General features: G+C 55.3%; 1 protein-coding gene across 9 annotated transcripts in view; it reads right to left on the bottom strand.

The window, feature by feature from the left end:
- The window catches only part of CACNA2D2 (calcium voltage-gated channel auxiliary subunit alpha2delta 2), a 143,851-nt gene that overhangs the window by 63,746 nt on the left and 61,064 nt on the right, over positions 1-19,041 (bottom strand). For all 9 annotated transcript variants that reach the window (XM_053219327.1, XM_053219323.1, XM_053219324.1 and 6 more), the window contains exon 3: positions 7,709-7,825. In XM_053219327.1, coding sequence (XP_053075302.1) covers positions 7,709-7,825 — 117 coding nt within the window. The remainder of the gene's footprint in view (positions 1-7,708; positions 7,826-19,041) is intronic.

The following is a 19,041-nucleotide window of genomic DNA, read 5'->3' as shown; positions in this document are numbered from 1 at the left end:
GGCTCAGGAGCCAGGGTGAGCTGGGGGAATTGTGACCCTGTTTTAGCCAGGCAACAGCCAAGGCTGGCACTGTCTCTGCACCTCTGTTTCCTCATCTGTAAAATGGTAATTCTGCTCTACAGTAAAGCAGAGACTGGCTCCACACCTGGGGTCAGGCTGGGGGCAATGGGAAGGTTTGCTGAATGACTGAGTGAACACGCAAATGACAGGGAGACTGAACGGTGCTATGGGGAAAGCACCTGGCGTCATGGAGCAAGGCCACTGGGCAGGTGAGGCTGACACCCCCTCTTGGAGCAAGTTCTGGGTCTGAGGTGCCTTGGCTAAGGGATCTCCACAAGAAGTGGTCAATGCTGGTCAGGGCAGACAGGATGTTGAGCTTCCTGGCCTGACACATGGCCCTTTAGTTTCCTCTGACCTTCAGCCACTAGGGAGAGCTCAGCAGCAGGGCGGGGGGTATAAGGCTGATCCACCAGGCTCTGTGGACTCAGGGGTGTTGCACCCAGGCCCCTAGATCCTTTGGCTAGAAGATGCTGGGGAATGACCACAGCTCTTCTGACCCTTCTTGAGGTCCCTGTACTATGGAGGAGGAGCCACGAGAGGAGCCTGCTCTACAGGGGAAATCCTAGGAACTAGGGAAGGCTGGCCCGAACACACAGCTCGGCCTTTCTTTAGCCTGACAGGCCGAGCCAGGCCCTCATCTGACCACCACTGGGTAGGGCGAGTAGGAGAAGAGGATGAATGAGGTTTCCCCTAAGGATCCTGGGGACACACCCCACCTGCACGACCTCCCTCTTCATTTCCAGGGAGGCTGGCTGAGGCTGCAGCTTTCTAGGGGTCTCTGGCCACACCATGTATCCTCCGAGGAGGCCATCCCCATGTACACCTCCACCAGTTGCTGGGAGCGGCGTGTCTTTGCCCAAGGCTCACGCTGACTCCCAGGGCCTGTGGGTATATGGGGAGTGCACAGCAGCTTACCTTTCCTTCCCTACACGTTCAGGCCACCTCGGAGGAGGAGCTCCCTCTGAGCCCTGTTCCTGAGTGGTCACTCTGCCACCACATGCTGCCTTGTCTCTCCTGAGTGCTCATCACGGCCCAGGTCCCCGTCCTTGTTTCCTTGCTGGCCGGCTCTCTTGCTGCCTCCCTCTGTTAGGTGGGGGTCCCCAAGAGTTCCCACATGAGAAGCATTCAACAGATGTCCATTCACTTATTCTGTGCTCCCCCCATCCCTGGGGGCCCCAGGTGGCTCCTCTGGGTGGCACTGGCACCTTGCCAGGAAGCAGCAGCGCTGTTTGGGTGAGGGGAGAATAATCAGCCTTAAACGTCGCAATCAGGGAGAACAGGCTGCTCAGGCCCCGGCGCCCACGCGTGCGCCTAATTGGCTCTATGTGTCTGTGGCTCCTTTCAAGAGCAGGAAAGTGGAAGGGTCAAGATCTCTTAATGTTTGTAATGAAGGGGAGGCAGAAGCCACTGCCGGCCCCACGTAAACACCTTTCAATTGCACGGAGAAGGGTGGGCAGGGGCAGCCCATGCTACAGAATCCCTTGCCTGTCTGTCCCCCATTACTGTGGCTTTTAGAGCTTCCCAGTCTGCAGTCAGATCCCAGAGGGTGACCTCCAGCCAGAACGCAGAGTCACAGCCCTTGCACCTGTTGTACAAATGTTCCTGAGACTCCTACTCTGGGCCAGGCCTCCTCCAGGCCTTGTCCTTTCAGGGCTGATCTGCCCGTCCAACCCCCATCAATCAGTGCAGCGGAGGACCCAGCTCTGAACCAGCCTCTGGCTGTCTCAGTGCCAAACTCTTCCCCCCAAATCCTTGCTGCCTCTTCCAGGCAGCCCCAAGCTCAGTTTTACCCTCTTAAACTGAAGTGATCTTCCTCCTGCTACAGCTGCCCCATTCCATCTGCACTTCTCTGAGGTCCCCATGTCCCCTGCTTACGCGGCTTTTATTCATCATGGTTGCATCTCTCTGTCCCATTACACCAGTGGTTCTCAACCAGGATTTGGGGGGAAGGGAGTTTTCCCCCCAGGTGACATTTGACAAGATTTGGGGACATCTCTGGTTGTTACAGCTGGGGGATTGGTGTACTACTGGCATCTAGTGGGTGCAGGGCAAGGACGCTGCTGAGCAATCCTACGGTGCACAGAGCAGCCCCCACAACCAAGAATTATCCTGCTTGAAATGTCAGTAGTGCTGACACTGAGAAACCCTGCCTTGGATGAAGCCTTGGAGAGAAAAGCAGCAAGTAAGCAGGAGCGAGGTGGAGTGTGCTCCCTCCTGACAGGAGTGGTCTGCTCTACAGCTTGGGAGGGGGAGCTCCCCGGCCCCCTCCCTGGCTCATTCCTTCTATTCCTCTGAGCACCCAACTCAGGGCCCAGTTCCTGAACAGACCTGGCCACACTGCCAACAATGCATCAGTTTAATTGGGTTAAGTGGCCATTAGCAGCAAAAGCAGGGCGGCTGTGTGCAGAAGGGTTTTTAATTTTACTCTTTAAATGATGTTCGCTCCCCAGAGAGGTGACTGAGGGTGGGAACACTGCCCACTGGAGCCCCCAGATCCAGGGCTGCAGCTGCGCCACCCCCTGTCCCATCCATCTGGGCCTCACAAGGCTGGGCTGGGCCTCACGGGTGCACAGTGTCTGTCTCCACTGCCCAAGGAAGAACCTGTGGGTGCAGGCACTTGCCCAAGGTCACTAGGTCATTCCAGGGCAAGCCACTATCAGAGGAGGCCAGAGCCCCATCTCTTCTTCCCTCAGCCCTGTCCACACCCTGCAGTCAGCAAATGCCATGTGGCCACCGGTGGTAGTCCAGAGGAGGCCAGTGTTGGGGGGCAGTTTGTGGGGTCTGAAGCCCAGCTGCCCAGATCTAAAGCCTGAATTTGGTGTGGGGCTTAGGGCCAGTGGTTTAAACTCTCTGGGGCTCAATTTCCTCAAATGTAAAATGAGGATACGATACTCTCGGCTTGTAAAGAGGATTTGGAGAGATCTGGAGTGTTCTGGCTCATCGTAGGCTGGGCACCTGATAGGCACTAAGAAAGAGGCCAATGATCATGGGAGGGAATTATTTCTGCCCATTTTAGGGGAAACATTGTGACTTCTGAATCTACATAAATCATCTGTGGGGCACTGAGAAATATTGAAGCTCAGCCCCATCCCTGGAGAATCTGATGTACTTGGTTTGGGGCGAGGCCTGGGCATCACCATTTAAAATCTCTCCAAGTGACCTCAATGTTCAAGCAGGTTTCAAAACACTGCAGGAAGACAAGGGGCACCTGGGTGGCTCAGCTGGTTGAATGTCTGACTCTTGATCTCAGCTCAGGTCTTGATCTCAGGGTCATGAGTTCAAGCCCTGAGTTGGGCGTGGAGCCCACTTAAAGAAAAAAAGTTTGAAAAACACCATAGGAAGACAAAGGTACAAAGGCACAACGTCTGGAAAGGTCTTGGCCCTGGGAATAGCAGGAGGTACCTGAGGTGGAGCATGGGGAACATGGGCATGGTAGAAGGGGAGAGCTTAAGGACTGAGGTCTCTAGGTCCTGGATCCCTAGTCAAGCCTTTCCACTGCCTCTGGTTTGTTTGAAGTTTGAGGTAAGAGGGTCTCCCCCAGAGCAGACTCTAGCCACACTGATGTCCCTGAGTGCTTTGGCCTTGGGCTTCCCATTCTCTGGGAACTGAGACAACTGAACCACAATGCCCATGGCCCCACCACTGAGAGGAGGCTGGAACCCCCTGCATTCGGGTCACTCCTGACCTTATCAAGGCTGTATCTACTCTCACAGCCTCTCCTCTAAGCCACAGAACAGAGGTATCAGGGATGGTGCTGAAGGTGGCACAACCTTTGGGGACACTGTTTTCTTTGTGGCCTTTATAAATGATGGCTCCTGGAGGTATGAGACTGAGACCAGAAGTACTGGGCAGGGATGGTCTCATGTCCCTATTTTACAGAGAGGGATGCTAAGGCTTGGGATGGGACTAGACTGAGTGCTCTATGAGGGCAGGAGCAGGGCCTGTCCTCCCCCTGCCCACCAGCACCAGCCTGGCACACAGTAGTCCACTAGAGAATGTTGATGACTCAATGGAGGAAAAAAATACAACCAGGAAGAAATGACCTTTCTGACAAGGGCTGTGTGTCAAGGCCCCAGCAGGGAGGACAACAGAGTCCAGATTTGGGCTGCCTCCAATGTGCTGTAAGTTGCTAAGGCAACTCTGCCTCCAATGTGCTGTAAGAACTCAGGTACCTCCCTCCCTCTCCTGGGACTTAAGACCCTTAGAGAGTGGGCCTTGGCTCAGAGGACCCATCTCCCTGGTAGTAGAATTCATAAAACAGCTCCCCTCCATGTTTCCAAAGCTAAGGCCCTAGCAGGTTTCCTGGACTTGGGAATGCTGGTTGCCTGTGTTGTAAGGCTCCCGACCTGGCCCTGCTCCTTTCCTGACTCTTGCCTGCATAAATCACCTTGTGCAGCTTGGAGAAACTTGTAACAAATGTCTGATTGTCCCTGATTAGATGAGCCAATGAACTTCCGTCCTGTGTTGCTCAGATTCCTCTTTGCAAGTCCCAAATTAAAATTCCAGACCAGAGCAAGAGGATTTAAATTGGATTACTGGATGGGGTCCAGGGAGAGAGGAACAATGGACGGGGGGGCAAGGGGTCCAGGCCCCCACATCCCTGCCTCCATATGCACCCAGGCTGCAAACAAATGTGAGAAAGGAAAGAAGGGCCAGAACTTGATTAAAAGCAAATTTAAAACACAATTAAGACCAAAGCTCATCCTGAACAATTAGGACCAAGGCAGGGGAAGGATGGTTGTCCTCTGCATCCTCTGGGGATATGGACAGAAGCATCTTGTGGGCCTAGAGCCAGAGGCACTGCAGCAGGGGGGTTCATGGCCCAGCAGAGAGCTGGGAAGGTAAGGGTGGTGGGCTCTGTGCACACCTTGGAATCATGTGGGAGTCAAGGGCATGGCTTAGCATCAGAGTGACCCGGGTTCACATCCTGGCCTGATGCATGGCATGTCTGAGTCTCTGTCCCCTCTGTGAAGTGGGCCTCCCTCATGGGGTTGCAGTGAGAGTAACCTGTGACAGACAAGACATGGTGAGTGCCCAAACAGTGAATGCCCTTTTCCATCATTCTTTTTTCTTTTATTTGAGAGAGAGAGAGAGAGAGAGAGAGAGAGAGGGAGAGAGAGAAACAGCACATGTGAGAGCAGGGGAGAGGGGCAGAGGGAGAGAGAGAGGGAGAGAAAGGGAGAGAGAGAGAGAGAGAGAGAGAGAGAGAGAGAGAGAGAATCCCAAGCAGCAGGATCCACGCTCAGAGTGGAGCCTGATGTGGGGCTCGATTTCAGGACCCTGGGATCATGACCTGAGCCAAAATTAAGAGTTGGATGCTCAACCAACTGAGCCCTTCAGGCTCTCCCCCATCATTCTTCTATTGAAAATAATTTGTGGCATGTCAGGCTGGCTCAGTTGGAAGGGCATGCAACTCTTGATGTTGGAGTTGTGAGTTTGAGCCCCACACTGGGTGTAGAGATTACTTAAATAAATTTTAAAAAAATAAAAAGAAAATAATTTGTATTTGGCACCAACTATGTACCAGGCCATGGGCTAGGCTGCAGATGCAGTGGGAAGGAGAGAGACCTCTGCCCTGCCTTGAGGGGCAGGGTCCAGCATGTGGGTGGGGTATAGAGAGAGTTGGGACCAGGACCCAGGCCTTGGGCTCTACCCTCCCTGCCAAGCTATCAAGGTTGATAGTTTGTCTAGAATTGGGGAGAAGAACTTGGGGAGGGACCTCAGACTTGCAGTGTCCAGGGAGGATGGGCAGGGGGCTGGGCCCTGGGCTCCATCTGTGGAGGGCAGGTCAGGCATCTGTCATTGCCACCACTCAGCACCTCTCATTGAGGGAACTGGTCCTAAAGCCAAGGTGGGCAGCGGGCCTAAAGGATGCCTCTTCCCAAATTTATCAGAAAGTTTCAACACAAGTTCAGGGCTGGTTGCCCGCACTTTGTAAAATGGAGGAAAGTAAGGAAGTAGTGGGCAAATGAGGAGTCTGGAATGAATGGAAGAGAGAGAGAAAGAGAGGCAAGAAAGGAGGGGACAGGATCCAGGTCAGTCCCAGTTCTAGGAAAAGCAAGGAGGGGACATGATATGCTGGATGGATAGGGCAGCAGAATGTTTCTCACAGTCAGGGGAGACACTCTTGCCCTACCCTGGGACTGCTGTCCCAGTTGAAGGCTGGGCTTTGCCTCCTCCCCGGGGCAGTTCATTTCTCCAACTGTCTCCCCACCTGTGACCAGGAGTTCCTGAAGGTCAGGCTGGACTGGGGCTGGGCTCACTCTGGGTCGTCTGGATCCACCCTGGGTTGGGAGGCCTTCAGGCTCCACTTCCTCTGGGACTCTGGTCCCAGCATGCCAGCCTCCCCCTATTCTATGATTCCAGGTCACACAGGATGGGCAGGGGACCCCAGGGGGATGGCAGGGCCCAGCTCCTGGGGAAGAGAGTTCTCTCCTTGGGGCCTGGATGTGGTGGGGGCTTGAGCTAGGTCACTGACCTGATTTAACCCTGCCAGGCCCCTGGTCTGAGCTTGGGTATGGCTTGTATGGATTTGCTCATCCTTTTAAAAAAAATAGTTTTACTGAGATACAATTCACATACTACAGAATTTACCCACATAAAGTATATAATTCAGTGTTGATTTTTTTTTTTAGCACATTCAGAGTTGTACAACCACCACCACAATCTAATTTTAGAGTATTTTCATCACCCCAAAAAGAAACCCTGTACCCATTAGCAGTCCCTCCTTATTCCCCCTCCCTTCCAGCCCTAGGCAACCACTAATGTACTTTCCATTTCTGTGGATTTGCCTATTCTGGATATTTCACAGAAATGGGATCACACAATAGGTGGTCTTTTGTGGCAAGCTTCTTTCACTTAGCAGAATGTTTTCAAGTTCATCCATGTTGTCATGTGCATCATCAGTACTCCATTCCTTTTTATTGGACTCCTCTTTTTGACACAGGCTGAGGCTGGGGCAGTGGCAGCTGTGCCTCTGATCTGCGGGCAGCTTAGACACTCTCCCTCATTTACTGCACAACCTTGTAGCTCTAGAAGGCCCTCCCCACCTGCACTCCCTTGGGGTGGGTGGAGTTCGACAGGCCTGCTGGCTTTGTACAAGTGGTCAGTGCAGCTGAGTAGGGTCTGTCAACTCCCAGAATGGCAGCACCTTGGAGCTGACAGGCACAACCTCTCTAAGATTAGAGGGGGAGAGTGAGGCTCAGAGGGAGGCAGAGAAACATTCAAGGTCATGGGCAGAGCAGGGGCTCCAATCCCTAGCATTACATGGCTCCCACATTCTCTGTGGGGCATTTGGGGTCATTCCACAACCCCCCCCCCCCATCAGAGCTGCAGCCTACCCTCCCAGCCATCAGCAGATGCTCACCCAGGGCACGCTCATAGAACAGAGGAATCTGAGAACTCCAAGCCTGCCTGGGCCCCACCTTCATGCCCGCACAAGAGCCCCAAGACCCCAGGTCACCCTCCAGATAAAACTATCTGTTCCTGCCATTGCTGCCCACAGTCCAGGTGGGCACAGCCCTGCCAGTGAATTCAGCCTAAATACAGAGGGCCAGGAGGGCCACGTGTTCACGCTGGGTAGGCACACTGCCCACACAGTGCAGAGCCACTCGCCTGGCCCTCCCTCAACCCACATAACTGCACCTACCTTCAGGGCCTGCACCTTCCTGTCCAGCAGGCTCTCGATGTCTCCTGCCACCTTCTCCACCAACTTCTGAGGCTCGTTCTCCTGCACCTCAAACAGATTCCTGTTGTCCTTGTAGATCTAGAAGGAAGCAGGAGCCAGGGGTGAGGCCAGGGTGGTCCCACATTTCCATGTCACAGCCCCTTCATATCCCCCCTGCACAGTATGATCCAGCCCTTGGCCCTGCCCCAACTCTGGCTCTGGCCATTCGGAGAGCATGGACATCTGAGGGTTGGGCCCACTGCCCTCCTGAACTTGAAGAAAGGCTACTACGGTCATGGGTTTCACAGCTTGCCCTGGTTGTGGCTGGTGGGATGGGGTTGTCACTGCCTTCTCTGGGACTCAGGGTTCCTCCTCCAGGAGCCATGAACAACAACCGCGTGACTAGTTCAGAGTGGCTGAGAGCAGCAGAGGCGGAAGGGTGGGTTCAATAGGAGGCAGGGTGTGTGTGTTGGGGGGGAGATGGGACCAATAAGCACACACGGCATACCACATGCCTGCTGACATGAGGACACTGTCACACTCACTACACCACATATGCACCACATATAGCCACCCCTATACCCTTTTTTGCTGGTGTTGCCCCAGAGCATTTACAGAAACTGCAGTGGGGACTCTAGGCACCCCTAGGGGTTTCTCTCTCATTCAGTGCACAGAATATGGGGGCAGGGACCAGGGAAAAGGAGGCATGTGGGGAGGATAAATCTGCCCCTCTCTCCTTGAGAACTGGGTCTGTGCCACACTCACGTGGGGGTATAAAGCTGACAGTCTGCATCTGCATGCGTGTGTGTGTTATGGCTCAACACACATCCATCTGTGTGCATGTGCCTGCATGTTGGGGGTAGGATGGGGTTAGGGCCTCTAGATGAAGCCTGGGGCTTATATGTGAGTCACAGAAGTGAATTTAGCCGGCCTCTTTGTTCCAGGCTGGGGTCTTGGGTGTCTGCACATGCATGGATGTGTGCATGTGCGTACGTGTGTGTGCATTGTACACTCACGTGTGTCCATCCAAATGACCCCAAGAGGTCTGCTCCCAAAGCTGACTCCTTCACAGAGGTCATATGCCACTACTGAACTGCTGCCATCGGGCCACGCCATTGGGCAGTGCAGAACCAGAGGAATGCAGAGAGAGAAGAGGTGATGAGGAGGAGATAAGGAGGTGGGAGAGGCAGCTGATGAGAGACAGACAGGCAGGCAAGATAAGGTCGGAGAGTGACAGCCAGACGAGGGGGAGATAAGGCCTCCAGCAGTTGATGGGGGAGGAGGTGGGGGATCAGGCGCCAGAGCCCCTGCCCTGCCGCCCACTCAGCACCCAGCAGTCCAAGGGTTAAAGTGCCACACAAAGCCGGCTCAGGCAGTCTCCTCCTCCTGCCGCCCCCCATCCCTCCCGGCTTCTCTTTTCTTTTTGTCCTTCTCTTGGAACAAAATAATTTGTGACGAATTCGCTCCTTCCCACAGAGCAGTGCCGATTAGAGGGCGAGGCATGAGGCCTGGACGCAGGGCCAGGGAGGATGGAGGCCCCAAGTGGGCATCAGGCCAGGCTGTTCCCTGGGTTCCCTGGGCTGGGCCTCAGGGCAGAGGCCCCCAGACAGAAGATGGTGGAGACAGAGATCAAGGAGGGGTCTGAGTCTGGGGTCACTGGGAAATGTGGAGAGCCTGGAGTGCAGTGCCCACTGTTGGGGGGAATTGAGGCTCAGAAACAAGAAAGGACAGGTCAAGTCCACACGACTCTGAGTGGCAAAGCCAGGTCCTCCTGGACCTCTCCTTCCCAGGTTTCAGGGCTTTAAAAATACACCCTTTCCCAAGCATGAGCTGCTGGCCTGGAGCCGGGACACCCTGGGCTTGTTGAGGCCAGCTATACTTTCTAAAGCCTCGGCCGAGTGCACCCTGGCCCACTTGTGCCAGCAGGGGGCGCAGCTGCCTGGCTTCTCTGGGTAGGGGATGAAGTTCGGACACCTGACTCTCCTGTCAAGGTCATTCCCAGGTGTCCCAAACAGGGCTGTCCATAGCCGCGGCAGTCCTGGATCAGAGGCTGGACCAAGCAGCCTCCTGACAACTCTCCTCTGGGAGCCCCGGAGTTCCTCCCCACAGGATCCAGGGTAGCCCTTGCAGCGTTGCATGGTGACTAAGACAGGGCTCAGGAGCCATAGAGGGAGTGGGTCTCCAGGTGGCAGGGTCACACCCCAGGGCCCTGAAAGGTGGCATAAGGGCTTGAAAGCAGGAACCCTGCTAAGAGTCACCTCACGTCTGAACCTTGGTGTCCGATTTATTAAGCTAGAGAACAGCAGTCCCCTCTCTGCAGGCCGATGGAGGACTGCAAAGAACCTACACTATTGTCGCTGCTGCTATTGTTGAGGATCACCAGAATTCTGCAGAAGGAATCACAGTCCCTCCCTGCCTCCACTCTCTCTGCTATATCTGTACACTAAGGATCTGAAGCCATTGGCTCCCATTCCTGGGCAGACAGCCGTGGTCTCCTGGGGTTGGCTCGCCCCCAGCCCCACCCTCTTCCCAGGCCTTCCTGGGAAGCCCCTCTCCAGCCATACTGTTCTTGTCTCCAACACCTCAGCCTGGGCCCGAGAGGTGACAACAGGGGAGCCTAGACACAGAGACGCCACTGATACAGCACAGCCAAAGCCAGCTCCCTTCCAGCTCTCCCCAGGCACTGGGCCTGTGTGTAATGGACCCTTGGCAAATGCATATGCCCAATTCCCTGCTCAAGAGCAGAGCTCTGCGACCAGCTAGACCTCAGTCTGACTCATATTCCTGCTTGCGGCTGTGCTACCCCTTGGAACCTGGTGCTTCATCTGCCACACTTTCTTCCTGTCCCAAGGACCCTCTATGACATCTTTCTGCTGGCCCCCGGTGTCAGCATTGGTGGCCTCTCCAGCCCATTGACCTGGTGTGTCCCTGCAGGCTTCTGGGTCCCCAGCCTATGCTGATGCTCACTACCACACCTTTGCTCATGCTGTCCCTGTTTCCCATCTGCCTTCCCTGCCTTTCTAAATCCTCTCTAGAGCAAGGGTGGTAAAATGGGCTAGAAGGAGTTTCTGGAGAGATGAGGGCTGAATCCTAGAGCCTCAGGGCCTGGTCAAACTACCAGCCAAGCCTGTACCCCAATCCCAAAAGAGCCCCTGAGACATAGTAGCCCTTGTTCCTTCTATCCTGAGTGCTTCATCCCTCTAAACATTCCCCTGAACCTGTTCCAGGTGCCCCTGGCTCCTGGGGGTGGGACCTGAGCTGAGCCCTGTGTCCCAGGGAGATCTGAGTGACACCGTTCAGCAGATGGTCCCACCCTGGGAGATAGGGCATCTCTCCATTGATGCTGTCTGAGGAGGTGCTTTCTACCTACAGGCCTAGCAGGAAGCCTGGGAGACCCCAGGGCAGAAAGTATGCCAGGGCTGGCTCCCCTTGAGCCCCAGCCTCTAGCCCTGGTCCCTGGGGTCAGCTTAGAAGCAACAGACAGGCCAGGGTGCACCGGGTGCAGGGCCTCAACAACCACAGCAGGACCGCACGCCCGCTGGTGTCCTTGGCCCAGCAAGCTAATTGGAAAAACCCAACAGCTCCCACAGCAGCACAGCCTCCAAGGCCCTGACTTCTGCACAGGCGGCTGGACTGAGGAAAGATTTGGGGGCTCACAGGTCTACAGGTTGTTGCAGCTCAGCACTAGCCATGATGGGGGAGGAAGAGGCAGGGGCTCTAACCCACAGAGATGATGAACGGTAGTGGGTCAGGGCAGCAGACTGGCAGACAGGCTGGCTGGAGCCAGGTGAGCATATGGAGGTGGGATGGGGGGAACAGGGCTGGGAGCAGGGGTGGATAAGACCCCAAGGGATGACAATTCAGAGGCAGCTTGCAGCCCTTTGTTCACAGGAGTCCCTGGCTCCCCTCAGATACCTATGGCTTCCTCCCCTGAGGGCACCTCCCCCACTCAGTTATGGAGACCTGTCCCTCTATCTCTCCCCTCATCTCTTCACCTCCCTCCCTGTGCGTCCCAGTACTGGCCTCAACCCCAACCCTCTCTCAGCTCTAGTGATTCTTTAGTTAAGTGGTATATCTGGCCAGCCTTTCGGCCTAGGATTTTAAGGGCTTGTGGAGGCCAAGGTCAGGGGCCCCAGAACCTCTGCCCAGCCCCCCTGCTTCCCCGGGGGGCCTCCACATAAAGAGGAGCCTAGAGGACACCTGTAGATACGACGACCTTGGGCAGGAAGCCTGGATGCACACAGGGGCAGACAGAGCCACCCTCGTCCCCACAGCTCCCAACGGTCCTGACTCGGAGTGGGGTCAAGTTCTGAGGTACCTGGAAACAGAGACAGCCATCACAGGAGACAAGAGACACCAGGACTGGAGACCTGGACGCCCCCAGTCATACTGGAGAGGCTCTTTGCAAAGTCCCAGAACCGGTGGCAGTGGGGCCTGGCCCTGAGCCAGCACCTAACCTGCCCAGAGACAGTAGGAAGGTGGGGAGAAAGGAGAGTAAAAGGAAGGCGAGGAGGGGAGGGAGAGGAGGGCAAAGGGGAAAGAGGGACAATGGAGGCCCCGGGAAGGATGCTGTTCACTGAGTGCTGGCTCTGGCCACCCTGGGGCAGATGTTTTCACACCTGGCCTCACTGATCTTGGACAACCCGAGGAAGTACGCTTCTGATCATGTCCATGTAGCAGACAGGGCACTGAGGGTCAGAGAGCTTAAGTTATACAGTAGAGATCAGATTCAAACCAGATCTGTCTGACCCAAAACCCTTGCTTCAGGTCACAATCTGTGCACTTCGGTTCCCTGCACTTATTCCCGTACTTGAAGGTGAGGCACAAGGTGAGGGAACCAGGGTCACACTGAAGGCCTCCATTCTGGAGAGAAGGAGGGGCGGACTGGCAGAACCAGCCTGATGGACTATATAACCACCCAACACTGGGAGTAAAACCAGGTGCGTGTGAGGCTCCTATCTGCAGCGAAGGTGAACGGGCCCTAATCTCTGGAAAATTAAATCAGAAAGAAAATGGAACGAGAAAGATTTGACACAGGCTGGGCCCTGCTGCTGGCTGTCTCCTCACAGGCCCAGGCTCAGTTGGGTGTTCAGCTACCCGGGTGCTCCAGCATCCTGGCTCCACTCAGGTTACTGGGCAGGGCATGGGCAGGGCACAGGGAGTAGAGCCCCACAATACGACCTCCCAGGGGATTTGCTATTCTCTAACCCCGTCCAGTCATGTCTCAGTATCCAGTCCCCGGTCTTGAAAGGAGCAGCTGGTGAGGGTCCTAACCACCTAGCCCTCATGCCAACAGGCCCCTGCATGGAGAACAGCAAGGGGACCACAGATGGTGGGCTGGGCCCCCCGAGGCCAGCCCACAGGGGCAAGCACTGGAAAGGCCACAGGGTCACAGGGATTGGAATGGGTCACACTTGTGCCAGGATCAGGAGAGCCTTGGGTCGGAGGACAGGGAGCTCCTGGTGGCTTAGGGACCCTGAGCTGGGCCAAGAGGTGGGGGAAACTGGTAGTGATTAGCTCAGGGACCCCGGCCAGTCAGGGCAAAGCTGGATCTCAGGCCTCCAACCTCACTCCAGCCAGACTGTTGCCCATCTCCTGCCTTTGCAGGGAAAATTGAGGGTATTGACACGGCTGCTAATCACCCTTGAAGGCCATAGGATCAATAGAGTAGCCAGGTACCTGTGGTCCCCTCCCACTGAGAGCACTCAGGACTTAGGAGAGATCGAGGACAGATCCAGGACAGGTGGCAGCTCCTGGGCTCTCCCTTTACCCAAACCCTGAGCGCCACAGCTCAGGTCCTGATGGGACAAGGGGGGCTGCCCCATAGTGGGTGCATAAAACCCTAACCCAGCTTCTCTGGAGACAGTCCAGGCCCTGGACTATGTGTGTGGCTGACAGCTCTCTGCAGCCAGGGTGTAGCCCCTCCCTGGCCTACCTAGTGCGGGACTTACAGTAAAAGCAAGGGCAAGGGACCCTCAGAGCACATAGCTGGTGCACAGGCAGGGGACTATGTGCCACTTGGTCACATGTTCATCAGCTGCTGACATTCACCGGCCACAGTAGTTCTCATGTGGCCATGCCACACTGCCACCATCCTGTGGTGGGTTGGTTCCATAGTTAGCCATATATGGTGTCATGTCACAAGCAGGGTTTGTACATGATCATGCTGGTTGCCACATTACCAACCTTCATACTGAATAGGGATTTCCTGGAATGAACCGTCTGTTTAGAGGAAGTCATGGACACCACCCAGGCCATTACAATATGGTCCTATGGGGGCTGCAATGGAGAACATGAAGGCAGTGTGGGAGCAGAGAGGAGGGCTCCTGGTCTGGCTTTGAGGAGGAGGTCAGGATGTGGCCCTCCTGGGTGGCCCATTATTTGCTCTATTTACTCCCCACCCCACCCCCATGTCCTTACATTTCCACTGGGGCACACCATATTCACGCCACCGGTTCTAGGGCCTTCTTGAGCTTGGGGCAGCAGAGATGGACCAGATCTTGTCCTTGCCTTCCTAGGACCCACCATCCAGAGGGGACAGGTGTCCCTTTGGACTGCCAAGGACAGAGGGGTGGCAGCAGGAAGAGGTATGCAAGAGACACTGGGAATGGGGCTCACCTGCTTGAGTACAGCCAACTGCGGGGGGGTGCTGTCAAGGAAAGATTGGGATGGCTTTACAGGGGAGAGTCTGAAAGGCTGGGTGGAGTCTGCCAGACTCAGGGGTGGCCAGGTAATAGTGAACCGGGCAGGAGTAATGGCAGGTGCAGAGGCTGGGAGGAGGGAACATCAGTGGACTGTTCAGTAGCAGGAGCACAGGGGCTTATGGAGGGCAGAAGGGAGGCTGGGGGACAGACTGTGAGCAGACAGGGAGGTTACATAAGCCAGGCAGCTCAGGAGAGGGAGCTGGGGCCTAGATCACAAGGTGAGAAGGCCTTGGTGGCTCAGTGGACCCTGGGCCCCCAAGAGGCAGCCAGTAGGAGTTCTCACCAGCAGATTTCCCTTGGAAAAACTCATAGGGGCACAAAGCCCCCGCCACCACCCCCAGCAACGCCTCCCTGTTTTTAAAGTTAAAGTTTCGTTGACTGTCATCCATTACCGCAATTAGTACATTATGTCTAATTATGCAATTAGTGTAAAAAGTGCACTTGCTGCTGAGAATGGGAAATTACGCTGCCTCGTTACGCTGTAAAATCCATGTCATAAAAAGGCTCAATCTCTTGTTTTTCAAAAGACACAAAACCCAACACAAAACAATAAACCAAATCCTCCCAACTGAGCTAGGGCCAGTCTGTGCAGCCCTCCCTGCACTTGTCTCCATGTAGACCCCCACCTCTGTGAGGCCTGCCCCGCACACACCCCAGGGCAAGACATGGCCAGCCACAAACACAAGCTGTTTGCGTGACCATTCCTGGGTGTGGCCCATCTTTGCTCCTCTGGAACAGATGTGAATTTCTAAGCTGACTTTAAAACCGTGGTAATCCTGATTATCCAACCATTATTCCAGACTTGACTTGGAACAAGGCCTCTAGTGTTAAGGCCTATGTATTTCAGGTGAGAGCAGTCCCGGGTAGGGGGGCGGGCATGGCTCCACCCGGCTCCAGGCAGAAGTCCTTTCTCCAAAGTTCCTGAGGGCACAACTCTGAGGTCCCTAATGGCACCTGTGAGGAGAGGGTCATATTCCAGCTCAGGGAAAACTGGAGGAACTTTCTCACACTCAAGGCTCCCAAACCCTGGGAACATTGCCTGGATAGATAGGGAGCTCCCTGTCACAGGAAGCATGCAAGTCCAGCCATCAGGGGTGCTGAGCAGGAATTCACTCATGGTCACCCTGCACAGCGGGCTGGACTCTAGGCTGTTATTGTCAGACAGCAGCATCCCCATGGCTGTGTGCCTACGTGAAGTTTGCAATCTGACCTTTCTCCCTAGGTTCTGGCTTCCTTGGTGGTCAAACAGTCTGTGGACAGGTGGGAGGTGAGAAAGGAATCTGACTGGAGGGCGGTGTGTCACTACCACAGAGGTGACAATGTCAAATGGCCAAGTCCATGGGGGCTACCAGGACACACTCCAATGTTCCTGACTGCCATGTCAGCACTGGGCACCTGTGTGTCTCAAAAGGGCAATACAGTGCCATGGAGACTCCTGCCCAGCCAAGAATCTGCCCTCACTCCATGGAGATGATGCACAGACCAGCTGAGCTCAGATAAGGTGCTCACAGAGCAGAGAACCAGAAACATGGGGTCCCAGCATCCTAGGGTCCATGGGACACCAGGGCCCCTGCAACGGCACCCACTTGCAATGTGCACCCACTAGTTCTGGGTGCCATCCACACCCCACTGTGAAGCACTCACTGAGAAGTCAGCTGGATTGTGGGGATGGAGGGGGCGTGGGTCTAAACTCAAGGCATGGGTCCCAGACAGTTCCAGCCTTTGTCTACTCTTCCTCCAGGCCTTTGTCTACTCAGGTGCTCTTAAACAGGGGAGTGTATCACAGCCCAACCACATGGACACCAGAGGAGACTCTCAGGGCCCCTGTCCTCCTGATTTGGTCCAGGATAGCATCAGGAATGGGGGACTTGAGCCCGAGGGGAATGGAACTGTAGGCAGATCCGGGGCCCCTGCTGGCTCCCCGCCCTGAGCAGGGAGCCACCGGCTGTCGAGGCAGCTGGGAGGGAAGCTGTGCCCAGCACACCAGCCGGCACGGGGGAGTGTGAGTAAACACACCCGCGCTTCCCAACTCGTGTGGCTGGTGTAGGCGCCTGTGTTTATGGGAAACAGTTATCTGTGCCAGCGTCTGGGCCCCTTTGCCACCCACCCTGGCTCAGCTCTCTCCTGCTGCCTCCCTACCCAGTGGGCCCTGCCTGCCTTCCCCTAGGACTCCTCCGCCTCTGAGCTTTGGAGGGACAACAGTGAGGATAGGCCCTCCCCTCCAGGAGGTGAGACAGGGCTCTGCACTTAACCCACTGAGTCAGAACAATCCCCATAGGCAGGTATGGTTGTTGTCCCCATTTTACAGCTAAAGAAACCAAGGCTCTGGCAGCTGGACAAATGGGTTGGCAACTAGGCAGTAAGTGGAGGGGCCCATGACACTAGGCTTCTCAAGTTCCAGCCATCAGTTCCAGGTCTCAGGGCCACAGTCCCCCATCCTCTGGCAAGTCTGGTCTGCCCTTTACCTGGCTCACCACCTTGAGGAGCCCTGGTCCAGCATGGCCTTGGAAGTGGACCCTGCCCTCAAGAGCAGGGCACATGGCCCCTCTCTCCCACACAACAGCCTGAGGAGAAAGACCCCGGGGCCTGGTCACTGGCCTGCCATCTGGCCTCTTAAATCCCTTCCCCTTCTGAGCCCATCTTGGTTCCTATGGGGCCCCCCTCCTGCCTCTCTGGGCAAGAGTCCTGGCAGGGCAGGGTGAAGGGTTACAGGAGTCAGCGTGGGTAGAGGCTCCAGTAGACCCTTGGTGGTCCCGGGAGGGCTCCTAATCATTTTTACAGCTCTAGCTGCTATGGAGGTCTTATCTAAATGACTGTCCTTCAGCCCAGAGTGGCGGGAACTTACCCCCATATACACCCTCATGAGATGGGTTTGAAAGTGGGCCTGAGGCACAGTTCTGAGGGCCAGGGAGCGAAGGACAAAGACTGCTTCCTTTGCCCACATCACCTCCATTCCACCCCTCCTAGCAGGGAGGGCAACCCTCTTCAGGGGCTGGGAAAGGTCTCTCAGGGAACCCCAGAATGGCCAGAAACCGACCTTGCCCTCCCAAGCTTCCTGGGAGAATGTGGGTTCACCTGATTTTCCTTTATCCGTCCCCCTCCCTGACCTGTGACAAGGGCATGAGGAGGTGCTCAGCAGCTGGATGGCTTCTTATCTCAAAGACGAGGCAACTGAAGTGGCAGAAGGGTAGAATCTGTCCAAAGGGGAGCCCTTCCTGGCCCCGAGTCCCCTCCACTTACAGCCAAGAATGGCTAAAAAGCCATGGCCTGAATCCTGGCTCTGCTCTTCACGAGTGGTGTGCCTTCGCACAAGCCTTCACCCTCACTCAGCATTCACACAGCCTTGAGCTGCTTTGTGGGGTGTTCCTCAACAATGAAAGGTCAAATGCAAGGTGCTGCCGGCTTCTTGTGGGGCCTCCTTCCAGGGCTGCTCCCGAGGCCCTGAGAGTTTTCCCTGCCCCATGCTGTCCTGCAGGGCTAGCCTATCCAGGCCTTGCAGGCTGGAAGTCTGCCCTTTGCTGCTGAAACTCGCTGCTGAAGCTGTTGCCAAATAATGACAGCACCAATCACAGAGAGAGGCCCTCAGGCTGACTGCTCTTATGAAAACACGAGATCTTCACGCATCAGGTATGGGGGAGAAAGACAGAGACAGAGGTGAGACCGGGAGGTGGCTGTGGCCTCCCATAGTATCAAAGGGGCAAGGTCATTGAAGGGTCCTGCCCCATCCCTGGGCACACACTGTAGGTCCAGGCACATCCACCAGATCTTGCAGACCAGCTCGCACACACTGACCTCACTACATTCATGCCCAGTGCTAGAAAGCCGCTTCGGACGTTGCCAGGCCTCATAGTTAGGCTCACAGAGAAAGCACCACAGCCTGGACAGACGCAACAACTGTCACGAATGTCACCTGGGTGATGCTCCATGGGTTTCCATCCATATGTCAAAAGGTGGTCTGTAGCCATTTGAAATGTTTTAAGCAGTGAAACTTCTCTGGCCCCAGGATGGTTGGGGCTACCTGAAGGTCATGGCCCTAAATCCTCCTGCTGGACACAGCAATGGACAGTCTCCTAACAGCAAGGGTGCTGGGCCTGGTGAGGGCAAGGGCACACCTGACAGTGGCTTCTAGATCAGGTCTCCTGGAGGGTCACAGTGCTCAAGTGTCAGGCACTGATAAATCAGTGGGTACAGAGCCAAGCTGGTTCCTGCCCATGGTGAGTATGCAAGTGAGTGTACCAGGGAGCACAGCCATGCCGGCTATCTTGTCCACATCCTGCGCCAGCACCTCCCAACCCCATCTTTGTCCTTTCCCTCATTTTTCTTTTATTTTTCTCCTACTTCCAATTTATAGGCTCTTCTCGAATTTTATGTATCCCTGTAAGTGCCCTTAAATCTTCTGTAGAATTCATTGGAAGCATACATAAACAAACACACAGTACTTAGACACGGAAGCCTTGTACATGCTGAAGCCACACTCAGGACAGGAACACTTCAGGGACATGTGTGCAACAAGGACAAGCACATGCTGGGGACACACGCCACAGGGGACCCATTCTCTCCCATCATTCACAGGCTTTCCTGAGCCCTCATAGGAAAGTTCCCACACGTGGA

The sequence above is a fragment of the Acinonyx jubatus genome, chromosome A2, assembly GCF_027475565.1.
Source record: "Acinonyx jubatus isolate Ajub_Pintada_27869175 chromosome A2, VMU_Ajub_asm_v1.0, whole genome shotgun sequence".
NCBI classification, from domain to species: domain Eukaryota; kingdom Metazoa; phylum Chordata; class Mammalia; order Carnivora; family Felidae; genus Acinonyx; species Acinonyx jubatus.
This window is presented reverse-complemented; position numbering and strand designations above follow the sequence as displayed.